The sequence below is a fragment of the Dipodomys merriami genome, unplaced genomic scaffold, assembly GCF_024711535.1.
Source record: "Dipodomys merriami isolate MVZ:Mamm:240054 unplaced genomic scaffold, mDipMer1.0.p SCAF_48, whole genome shotgun sequence".
In the NCBI taxonomy this organism is placed as follows: Eukaryota; Metazoa; Chordata; class Mammalia; order Rodentia; family Heteromyidae; genus Dipodomys; species Dipodomys merriami.
Window position 1 is genome coordinate 9,148,203 of NW_027206046.1, and position 12,247 is coordinate 9,160,449.

At 48.1% G+C, this 12,247-nt stretch overlaps 1 protein-coding gene across 1 annotated transcript in view; it reads left to right on the plus strand.

Annotated features, from left to right (window-relative positions):
- The first annotated feature begins 10,883 nt into the window (after positions 1 to 10,883).
- Rfx7 (regulatory factor X7) overlaps positions 10,884 to 12,247 on the plus strand; it is a 60,053-nt gene continuing 58,689 nt past the window's right edge. Inside the window, exon 1 of the mRNA XM_069995347.1 lies at positions 10,884 to 11,523. Coding sequence (XP_069851448.1) covers positions 11,381 to 11,523 — 143 coding nt within the window. The 5' untranslated portion in view covers positions 10,884 to 11,380. The remainder of the gene's footprint in view (positions 11,524 to 12,247) is intronic.

Sequence of the window (12,247 nt, forward strand, 5' to 3'; positions counted from 1 at the left end):
TCATTATCTTGCCCATGTAATTGTAACCCCTCTGTACAGTATTTTCACAACAAAAATAAATAAATAAATGATTATAGGCATGTGCTAACACACTAGGCCAAACCTTATTTTTAGATGTATGTCTAAATTATTTATAACTAGATACATTATTTTTACACCAAATTTAAAATTCTTTATCCGTATTTAAAGACATTTCATTCATTCATCATGTATTATAATTATTGATAATTCATACTTTCCTTTGTTCCATTTAGTTAAGTTGTCTGTGTGTGTGCATGTGTGTCTGTGTAAGTTCATCATGCTTCTGTTTCTTTTTTATAGCAATTTTTTTGTGATTAAGTGATTACATAAATTTCACAAATTTCACAGTATTGTGAGATAGTGATACCTAGTTAAAGTCACAAACACATTCAAACCTTCATAGAACAAATTCTCTTTATTGTGGTCTATAAAGTTTATGAGTTCTATGAGCTTAGATAATACAGTGATTTCTTCCACATGGGGTGATATGTACATTTCTTTCCTTTGTCTTAGTGTCAGCTGTTCCCTCTTTCCTGCTCATTCCCTCCCTCCCATGGCTGCCATTGAGTTGCTTAGTTCATTTTGATCAATGACCAGTGCAGCTGATGGTTCTCGCCCAACGCTTCTGTTTCTAAGATCACTATTTGCCCCATTTTCATAAGCATCCTGAACCTCTTTGGGAATAGCTGCTATAGAAGTAATATAGGTCTATACTTTATTTATAATAATTATACCTTTCTTAAAAGTATAATTTTAAGAAAAAAATGAAATAAAATTTGAATTTGCTTTTTTTCTTTCTCTGTGCCAGTTCTGAGCTCTTCCTGACACTTTATGCCCAAGGCTAGCACTCTACTTTCTGCTTTTTTTTTTTTTGAGGGGTGCTTAATTTGAGTGAGAGTCTCACAGTCTTTCCTGCTTAGGCTGGCTTCAACCGTGATCCTCAGATCTCAGTCTCCTGAGTAGCCAGGAGTTGTCTGTGTGTGCATGTGTGTGTGTGCATGTGTGTCTGTGTAAGTTCATCATGCTTCTGTTTCTTTTTTATAGCAGACGTGAGCCATCTTGCCCTGCTTTCCTTTTTTCTACTTATTAACTCTTAGATATTATTTCTTCTATTTGAGGAGCTTGGTGTCTCCGTAAATATGTAGTCTGTTGTATTTGATTAGACTTGTACTTTACATATAAGAATCCCTGTGAACTCTACTTCTGTTTAATTTGGGCTGAATAGTGAATAAAGTATTTGGGCTGAATAGTGAAAAAAGTATTTCTTTTGTTTTTGTGCCATCACTAGGATTTGAACTCAGGTCCTTGCCCTTGTTTGTTTTCTCTTAAGGCTGGAGCTCTACCACTTGAGCCACAGCTCCATTTCTGGCTTTTTGGTAGTTCTTTTTTTTTTTTTTGCCAGTCATGGTGCCTGAACTCTGGGCCTGGGCATTGTCCCTCAGCTCTTCAGCTCAAAGCTAGCGCTCTACCACTTGAGCCACAGCACCACTTCCAGCTTTTTCTGCTTATGTGGTGCTGGGGAATCAAACGCAGGGCCTCATGCATGCAAGGCAAGCACTCTACCACTTAGCCACCTTCCCAGCCCCACTTTTTGGTAGTTCACTGGAGGTAAGAGTCTCACAGAGGGACTGGGAAGGTGGCTTAGTGGTAGAGTGCTTGCCTAGCATGCATGAAGCCCTGGGTTTGATTCCTCAGTACCACATACACAGAAAAAGCCGGAAGAGGTGCTGTGGCTCAAGTGGTAGAGTGCTAGCCTTGAGCAAAAAAAGCTTGGGACAGTGCCCCGGCCCTGAGTTCAAGCCCCAGGACTGGCAAAGATGGAAAGAAAGAAAGAAAGAAAGAAAGAAAGAAAGAAAGAAAGAAAGAAAGAAAGAAAGAAAGAAAGAAAGAAAGAAAGAAAGAAAGAAAGAAAGAAAGAAAGAAGGAAAGAAAGAAGAAGAGAGGGAGGGAGGGAGGGAGGGAGGTAGGAAGGAAGGAGGAAGGAAGGGAGGAAGGAAGGGAGGAAGGAAGGAAGGAAGGAAGGAATAAGGAAGGAAGGAAGGAAGGAAGGAAGGAAGGAAGGAAGGAAAGAAGGGAGTCTCACGGACTTTCCTGCCCAGGTTGGCTTTGAACCTTGATCCTCAGATCTCAGCCTCTTGAGTAATTAGGATGACAGGCGGAAGCCACCGGCGCCTGGCCAGGGCGTTTGTTTACAGCATGAGGAGCCCTGGTCTGGACTCCTTGCTACTTCTTTCTTTCCACTTCCAGGCTGCTCTGGGTGCGGGACTTTAAAGGTAGACATTAGAAGCAGATGAGGAGAAGGGAATTCCCAGTGTCTGAATGAATCACTCTGGTCCCTCCAGCAGGCCCTCCTGTTCACTGAATTTGCTCTTTCTGAACTTGGCGCTTCCCCCAGATTTCTACTTTCTTGGCAGCTGGCAGCCTGTATTTGTAGTACAGTCGCTCTGGTTTTGTTTTTCCAGGGTTTTGATATCTCTTAAAACTACAGTGATGGTACTTTGGTTCCTTAGGCTTGTCACCAATTAGTCTCTCTCCGGCTCCCCACCCCACCCCCACCCCCATCTTCTCAATCTTTCCTGTGATTTTTCTAAGATTCCATAGAGGTATGTTTCCTGCAGTCTGACATCTTGATTTAATCTTCGGGCACAGGAGTTTTCAATTAACTCTTTCAAAACACCGTGAAATATAATGTCTGGGCGATAACCTATGATCTTGCTGTTTTCATTTCAAAACATTTTCAAGACAAATCCTAAGTATCTTTGACAAGGAAAGAAAACTCCAGCCTGCTTTTAGTAACCTCATGGAGGAGATCCAAAATGATAAAATGCCTTTCATTAAAAGGTATATTTAGTCATTTTTCTTTTTTATTTTTTTGTACCCGTCCTGGGGCTTGAACTCAGGGCCTGGGTACTGTCCTTGAATTGCTTTTGTTGCTCTAGGCTGGCACTCTACCACTTGAGCCACAGCTCCACTTCTGGCTTTCTTGGGGGTAATTTAGTGAAGATAAGAGTCTCATAGACTTTCCTGTCTGGACTGGCTTTGAACCTTGATCCTCAGTAGCTAGAATTATAGCTTTTAATACAGATCAAGGGAATCCTTAGAATGTCTAGAAAGTATAAGCCCTGACCACTGCAGGCATGCTTATTATCTGGGTATTTAAGTCCCTCTGAAAAGTATCTAGTCTCACCAGATGCTGGTAACTCAGGTCTGTCATCCTAGCTACTCAGGAGGCTGAGATCTGAGGATCTTGGTTTAAAGCCAGCCTGGGCAGAAAAGTCAGTGAGACTCTTCTCTCCAATTCACCACCAAAAACCTGGAAGTGGAGCAGTGGCTCAGGTGGTAGACTGCTAGCTTTGAGTGAAAAATCTCTAGGACAGCATCCAGGCACTGAGTTCAAGCCCAGGACTAGCAAAAAAAAAAAAAAAAAAAAAAAGTATCTGGTTTCATTTTCTCATAGGAACCTTGGTTTGGATTTTTGTTGTTGTTGTTGGTCCTAGGGCTTAACTTGGGGGCCTGGGTACTGTCCCTGAGCCTCTTTGTGCTCAAGGGTAGTACTCTATCATTTGAGCCACAGCATTGCTTCTGGCTTTTTCTGAGTAGTCTATTAGAGATAAAGAGTCTCACAGATTTTCCAGCCCGGGCTGGCTTTGGACTGTAATCTTCAGATCTCAGCCTCCTGAGTAGCTAGGATGACAGGCGTAAGCCACCAGTGTCCAGCTCTTGGTTGGGAATTCTTATATGCATAACCTGAGATTGTTCTTCTTCTGTTTTCTTGGAGGCATTTTCTGTACACTAATAACACTTCATATGAAGGCATCAACAGACTCTCTCGATTTGCTTTGCAGACAATTCCTCCCACCCCTCTCCATATCCTAACCCCACGCCCAACCCGGTCAGGCAACATTGGCATGGCTCACTATCTGTTGTGCCCCAGTTTCAAACTGGCAAGGTTTAAATGTCTTGCCATGCTCTGTTCAAAAACATCTCCTGGGGGGCAGGGACATCTCTGGGATTGGATGGGCTTTTTATCAGCTTTGAAAAAGTGATAGCACTGGATGACCCTGTCACTTGTCATTCTGAAGGTCCTTGTCTTCAGCCATCAGCATATTCTTCCCTTCCACTCTCCAACTTCCCAGAAGCAAAAAGGAAAAGAAATTCACAGTTATGGCTCTTAAAGAGTTCAACAACCAGGTGGTAGTGGCTCATGCCAGTAATCCTAGCTACTCAGGAATTTGAGGTCTGAAGATCACTGTTCAAACCCAGCCCAGGCTGGAAAGTCTATGGGATTCTTTTTGTTATTGTTGTTGTTGTCAGTTGTGGGACCTGAACTCTGGGCCTGGGAACTGTCCCTGAGCTCTTCAGCTCAAGGCTAGTGCTCTACCACTTGAGCCACAGTGCCATTTCTGGCTTTTTCTGCTTATGTGGTGCTGAGGAATCGAACCCAGGGCCTCATGTATTCAAGGCAAGCACTCTACCACTGAGCCAACTTCCCAGCTCCTCTGTGGGATTCTTATCTGCAATTAACTACCAAAAAGCCAGAAGTGGAGCTGTGGCTCAAGAGGTAGACAGATGGCCTTGAGTAAAAAAGCTAAGGGACATGAACGCCTAGGCCTGGGGTTCAAGCCCTAGCACCAGCACACACAAAAGTATTTTAGTTTTGTTTGTTTTGTTTTGTTTTTTGACTGTCCTGGGGCTTAAACTTAAGGCCTAAGCCTGAGCATTTTTGCTCTACCACTTTGAGCTACAGCTCCATTTCTAGTTTTCTGGTGGTTAGTTGATATCTTCATGCCAGTGCTAGTGGCTCTCTCCTGTAATCCTAGCTACTCAGGAGGCTGAGATCTAAGGATAGTGGTTCAAAGCCAGCCCAGGCAGGAAACTCCGTGAGACTCATCTCCAATAAACCACCAGAAGAACTGGAAATGGTGCTGTCATTCAAGCGGTAGAGCGCTCACCTTGAGCTGAAGAGCTGAGGGACAATGCCCAAGCCCAGAGTTCAAGCCCCACAACCAACAACAACAACAAAAAATCAGCCTGGAGCTGGTGGCTTACACCTGTCATCTTAACTACTCAGGATGCTAAGATCTGAGGATCATGATTTGGAGGTAGCCCAAGAAGGAAAATCTGTGAGATTCTTTTATCTCCAATAAACTACTCAGAAAAATCAGAAAACACTGGCCGGGTGCTGGTGGCTCACACCTATGGTCCTAGCTACTCAGGAGGCTGAGATCTGAGGATCATGGTCGAATCCAACTTAGGTAAGAAACTCTGTGAGACTCTTATCTCCAATAAACAACTAGAAAACCAGAAGTGGTACTGTGGCTCAAGCGCTAGCCTTGAGCTGAAGAGTGCAAGGACAGCGCCCAGGCCCAGAGTTCAAGCCCCACGACTGACCAAAACAAAACAAACAAAAAAAAAGAAAAGACGAAAAAGAAAATCAGAAAACACTGGAAGTGACGTTGTGACCCAAATGACAGAGCACTAGCCTTGAGCAAAACAGCTCAGGGACAGGGCCCAGACCCAGAGTTCAAGCCCCACGACTAACAAACAGTCTCTCAGACTTTCCTGCCTGGGCTGGCTTTGAACCATGACCCTCAGATCTCAGCCTCCTGAGTAGCCACAATTACAGGCATGGGCCTCCAGCGCCTGGCTTAAGAACATTTTTTTTGTGCCAGTACTGGTGTTTGAACTCAGAATCACTCCCTCTCACTCGGCCTTTTCACTCAAGCTTGAAGCTCTATCACTTTAGGCCCAGCTATACTTTTGGATTTGTGCTGGTTTATTGGAGATAAGAATCTTATAGACTTTTCTTTCTCTGTGTGTGTGTGTGTGTGTGTGTGTGTGTGTGTGTGTGTGTGTGTGAGTGTGTGTGTGTCGGTCATGTGGCCTGAACTCTGGGCCTGGGCACTGTCCCTCAGCTCTTCAGCTCTTCAGCTCAAGGCTAGTGCTCTACCACTTGAGCCACAGCCCACTTCCTGTTTTATTCTACTTATGTGGTGTTGAGGAATGGAACCCAGGGCCTCATGCATGCAAAGCAAGCACTCTACCACTGAGCCACCTTCCCAGCTCCTCTTACAGACTTTTCTGTTCAGATTGTTTTCAAATCAAGATCCTCAGATCTCAGCCTCCTGAGTAGCTAGGATGATAGCCATAAACTGCTAATGACAGTCTCTATACTCTCTCTCTCTCTCCCCTCTCTCTCTCTCTGTCTCTTCTGTCTCTCTCTGTCTGTCTGTCTCTGTCTCTCTGTCTCCGTCTCTCTCTTTGTGCCAGTCCTGGGGCTTGAACTCAGGGCCTACGTTCTCTCCCTGAGCTTTTGTGCTCAAGGCTAGCACTCTACCATTTTAAGCCACAATTCCACTTCTGGCTTTTGGTAATTAACTGGAGATAAGAGTCTCATAGCCTTTCCTGCCTGGGCTGGCTTCAAACCACAATCCTCATAATTCAACCTCCCAAGTAGCTAAGATTACCAACATGAACCACCAATGCTGGCTTCTGTTTTCATTTTTTAAGAGAAGAAGAAAAAAGAGGAGGAGGGAAGATATGGAACAGATCTTTTCCATATCTGGTAAGCCACCATAATTTATAGTAATGAAATGTACAGTCAGCACTTAACCAATATTTACCAGTGATTAAATTTGTTTTAGACTTCATTTTCTTTAGACAGAACAATCACCTATGAGTAACACGGAATATAATGTTGTCAAATGGACTTGTGCCTCCTCCACCTCCTCTCTCTCCACATATTCCATTAAGGATCTGGTAGCAGAACTAGCTCTGTACTACACATTATTCATCTGCCTGCGACCTTTCCTAGCAGACCCCAGAGCTCACATTCTTCCCTTTCCCTGAAGCCTTGCTACTTTAGGACTCTGCTATTTAATTCCTATTTATTCAAGGAGACCCAGAAATAAACAAACAAAAGGACGCCATCCACAGGCCCTGAGTTCAAGCCCCAGTTGTGGCACGAGATAAACAGAACAATAAAAATAAAATGCTTGATTGTGGAACACGATGAATTATACAAGACTCTAGGCATTCATATACTGTGAGACCCAAAGAAGAAACTCTTAGGAGAGGAACACAAAGTACAATGCTTCTGTGCCTCTGATCTTATAAAACAATACTTACGAAATGAACTCCAGGAAATGGAAACAAGAGGTTTTATTCTTCATTGCTGTGTTTGGTTTTCTTTTTGTCTTGTTTATCTGTCTTTGGAAGGGCACGATATGGAGGGAACAAAGAGTGAACAAACGCAGCAATGGTACTCACTAGATACTAGGAAAAGTAACTATACAACTTGTGGGTAGGGACAGGAGGGGAAAACTCGGAGACAGTGAAGGAAGGGGTGACATTGTCCAAAAAGAAATGCACTCATTACCTGACATGTAACTACAATCCCTTTGTATATCACCTTTATAACAGGTTTTAAAAAAGTGCTTGAGAGTCCTCAGTACAGGATTTCACCACCACAGGGGTAACACATTCTGAGAGGCATGAGGCTACACTTTTGCCTTAACTCAGAGTCTCTTCTCTGAATTTGCCAATAGTCACTTCATCCTGAACTCTTGTCATCTCTCCTGTCATCTCCCTGCTCTTCCCCCTCTCCTCTAAGGCAATTAAAGGCAAGACTGAAAACTCAATCACATGCTAAGCACTGGGACTCACATGTACTCTATTCCCAAATGTTAAGTGAGCAGTGTGTTCCGGCCTGGCCTCTCCTGAAAGGCTGTCCTACTGAGGCGATCAGATTGTCTCTTTGGTTTGATACGATCTGATATCCCAGTCATCTTGAAGTTGGACCTAAAAGTTCCAGATGTCTGTCTGCTCTGGAACTTGCTGGTCTTTTGAAGGCCCAAAGGCTCTACCACACACACTGGTGAGAGCCACTGACAGCGGCCATCAGCTCATCCACGCACCCTGGCGGCCACTGTGGGTAATAATGCTACTCTTTCATGGAACTCCTTGAAAATTCACAAGTTGCACTCTGAGGAAGTCAGCTTGGGTGACACCCGGGAGGGAGGAAACTTTTCAGAAGATACTTTCGGTTCTCAGCTTCCTTGTCTCAAGGTCTTTAACAGGTGGCAATTACCATCATTCTCTTTCCCCTTAAGGATCTCCCTCGTCCAGGGTGTAGCATGGGAAGCCACCAAGCTCTCTTAGTAATAAGGGGAAAAAATTAGAATGGGGGGGGGTTCCTAAAAATTAGAACCTAGGATCTAAAAAGATCTAAAAAGATCTTTTCATTTTATTTTGCCCATGATATAAAACTTGTTCCTAATGCATTTAAGACTTCCCAGCTTACCCCGAGCTCCAACATGGCCTGCAGACTCCAGATTGAAAGGCTAGCATTCTACCACTCCAGCCACAGCACCACTTCTGGCCTTTTCTGTTTATGTGGTACTGAGGAATGGAACTCAGGGCTTCATGCATGCTAGGCAGGCACTTTACCACTAAGTCACATTCCCAGCCCTATTTAACCTCTCTTAAAACTTGTCTCATCTGTAAAAAGTAGGGTCATAATAGTAGTATGGTATACAGAATTAAGGCGTAACATCTCTGATAACCTGCAAAAGGTGTCAGTTTGGCACACTGAAAATATTAACAAACACTAGCTATTTTAATTCTCCAAAGCTCATTATCAGTTTGGTCTAGAAAAAAGAAAAGGTATATAAGCAAAATAAATTTCATGAAGAGCTTACCATTTCCCAAAGTGGCTAAACTCAATTGTGACCTTAGGTTATAAAAAAGGCGTCTTAGCCGGGGACAGTGGCTCACACCTGTCATCCTAGCTACTCAGGAGGCTGAGATCTGAGGATCATGGTTCAAAGCTAGCCCAGGCAGGAAAGTCCATGAGACTCTTATCTCCAATAAACCACTAGAACACCAGAAGTGGTGCTGTGGCTCAAGTGATAGAGTGCTCGCCTTGAGCTGAAGAGTACAGGGAAAGCATACAGGCCCAGAGTTTAAGCCCACGACTGACAAAAAAAAAGGGGGGGGGTCTTGCTTGTGGAGTACAGTCCAAGCAATAAATATCTGGAGGGAAAAACAATTCCAAAAGGCAAATCTTTGGCAGAGCCTTGCTTTACACACACGTGCCTTCTACCCCACCCTTCACACACAAGTGCCTTCAAGCCTTCGCACACAAGTGGCCTCCACCCCACCCCACCCCTCTGCCTCCATGTACAAGCATTCAGGGTGAGTCTGGGCCTGGTGTCTTTGAACCAGGCCTGAGGACCGCGTGGCTCAAAACAAGAGGGTTTCAGGCCAACCCCAGGGAACTGAGATCTCAAAGGCCAGGCAATCCAAGCCAACCAGGTTCACTCCCCTCTAGGAGTCTAAAAGCTGGCAGAGCCTCATGCCCAGCTCAAAGTCCAGGCAAAGCAGAAGGTGGCCAGGAAGTGTGACAGATTAAAAGAAAAAAAAAAACCCAAAAAACAACCAAACAACCTGATAGAAATCATGTCAGAAAACATAAAGCTGACAGGTCCAGGAAAAAGATTAGTCTGAACTGAGCAGTTATGCCATCCGGAGCCAGAGGTCTTGGCTATGTCCAAGCAGATCAGCCCCACCTAGAAAGGCCACTGCTTCTGCTCTTCAAGTGGTGGCAGGGCTCCACTTGAATGGCACAGCTCTCTCTTTAAGTATGAATGGGAAGAGAGTGGTACAGTCTGGTTGGGCGTGGGGGGGGGTTCACTGGCTCCCAAGGAGGGGAGCTAGTAGTTGAAGCTGTGCCTCCTTCCATATTGCCCATGTGGGTTTTCTAACAGAGACAGGCAGGGGCCTGGGCTGCCAGCGACCCTGACAAGCCACCACTTGATCTATGCCTGACAGGCTGGGTTGCCTGGGGATCGGTCTACCAGGAGGGAGGGAGGGAGGGCACTCCTGGGGAAGGGGGTGGGGTGGGGAGGGAAAAGGGGCGGACAGCCATGAGCAAAGGCACGAGGGAAGAAAGAATCTGCTGCGCGATTGAGGATGGCATGGAGACTTCACTGATTGGAGCTAGGAGTTCTTGCAGGGGAATGGAGGCAGCTATGATTGGACAGCTAAAGTGGGGCCAGATTTGGAGGGCTTTGAATGCCCGACTGAGGAAGAGCCCTCAACCCAGCTCCTGACTTGCCATTTCTGTTCAAGATCCAATTCAAGGGTGGTTAATTCCAATCAGGAGATTATTATTGTTTTTTTGTTTGTTTGTTGGAGGTGGGGGGGGAGGGAAGGGGGTGGCATGCTGCAAACTCAGCTTACCTGCTTGCTTCAGATAGAAGGAAATCAATCCTCCCTGGTGCAGAAGTGGAGTGTGTGTGTGTGTGTGTGTGTGTGTGTGTGTGTGTGTGTGTGTGTGTGTGTGTGTGTGAATCATGTTGGTGAATGTCACTTGACTTGCTTTGAAGATAGCAAAATAAAAATAAAAATGCCATTTGCAAGCCCGATATGATTACATCTCCTCCAGCCCCCCCCCTCCTCCCACGAGTTGTTTCTCTCAGCCCTTCCTCCACGTTTTCCTCCTCCCCCCCTTCCCCCCCCCCACCGGGACTGGATCTCTGGCGGCGGTTTCCCAGCCCTTCCCCCCCACCAACACACACCACAGGGCCCTACCGCCCCCGTGCGCCCCCCTGTGGACCCCCCTCCACGCCGCGCCCGGCCGTCCACGCCCCCCCTCCATCCCCCCCTCCCCTCCCTCGGCTGAGCGGTCGGTGCTGCGCCGTCTGCGCCGGGCCGCAGTGCGGCTGCGCGCGCTGGGCCGCTCCGGGGCAGCGGCGGCCGCGGCGGCGGCGGCGGCAGGGCCCGGAACGAGCGGCGGCGGCGGTGGCCGAGGTGGCGGTGGCCGAGGTGGCGGCAGCGTGGTGGTGGTGGTGGTGGAGCGGAGCTGGGGTGCAGCAGCGTGGGGACCTCGGAGTAGGAAGCCCCCCCCCGGTGGGGGGGCGCGAAGGGAGGAAGGAAGGAAGAAGGCCGAACCCCCGGGGCCCCGGGGCCGGCGTCGTCTTGGGATTTAAGGGGGGCCCTGCTCCCCCGCACCCCTCCTCCTCTTCCTCGGCTTCACCCCACCCCTCCAGCATACCCCCCCCAAGTCCCGGCCGCTGACGAGAGGAGGCGGCGACGGGGGGCTGCGGGGCGCCGCCATGCTTCGGCCGCGGTGAAGCCGAGGCGCTCGGTCTCCCCGGTGATGTCCCCCCGGCGGCCGGCCGGAGCCGCGCACTCGAGCCCCGGGGTCTAGGCCTACGCTTGCTCCGGCCTCCTTCCTCTTTCCTCCTCCTCCTCTTCCTCCTCCTCCTCCTCCTCTTCCTCCTCCCCCTCCCCCCGCCGCCTCCCCTCCCCCCTCTCCCCTCCCCCTTCCCCCGAACCCCCCCCTTCCAAAGCCGCGATGGCAGAAGAACAACAGCCTGACGCCCATCAGCAGCTTCCCCCCGGCACCCCCAACCCGGGGGTGGCCCTGCCCGCGCTGGTGCCCGGGCTGCCAGGGACGGAGGCCAGCGCGCTGCAACACAAGATCAAGAACTCCATCTGGTAAGAGGATCTCCTCCATGGCTGGTGGAGGGGAGGGGAGAGGAGAGGGAGGGCGTGTGCGTGTGTGTGCGCGTGTAAAAAAAAGAATAAAAATAAAACAGGTCCAGTATCGTGGCTGCTGTGGCCAAAGGGGGGGGGGAGCCGAAGGGGAGGAGGAGGAGGAGGAGGAGGAGGAGGAAGGGGGGAGGTGGTGTGCATTCATTCAGTGGTGGGTTTCCAGGGTTGCAGATGTGTGGAAGCTTTGGGGTGGGGGGGAGCGGGAGAGGCGGGGGGATTTTGCAGCTAGCCACCTTGGATTGCTTTAATCCAACCCCTCCCCGCCCCCCCCCGCGCCCTCCTCCTCCTGCAAACTAAGGTGGTGTTCCCTCCTCCCCCCCCCCCACACCTCCTCAATTTCAAGTGCAGATAAACAAATGTTGGTGCTTTGGGCCGGGTCGGTGAGGAATTGGGTCAGAAGGCAGTCGCCGCACGCCGGCGGTGGCTTGGATGTGGAACTGGGAATGGGAAAAATGTGTTTACTCCCCTTTGTCGCCGCCGCCGCCGTCGTCGTCGTCGCAAGGGGAGGAAGATGTGTATTGTGAATTTTCACCCAACACACATTGTGCGTAAGAATATTCATAGGCAGCACAAAAGCTGATGGAGCCCTTCCTTGCAGTTGGCTTGGCTGCTGCGTGGGGTGTGCGGTGCGGGTGGTGTGTGTGTCTCCTTTATGCTCACGTTAAGA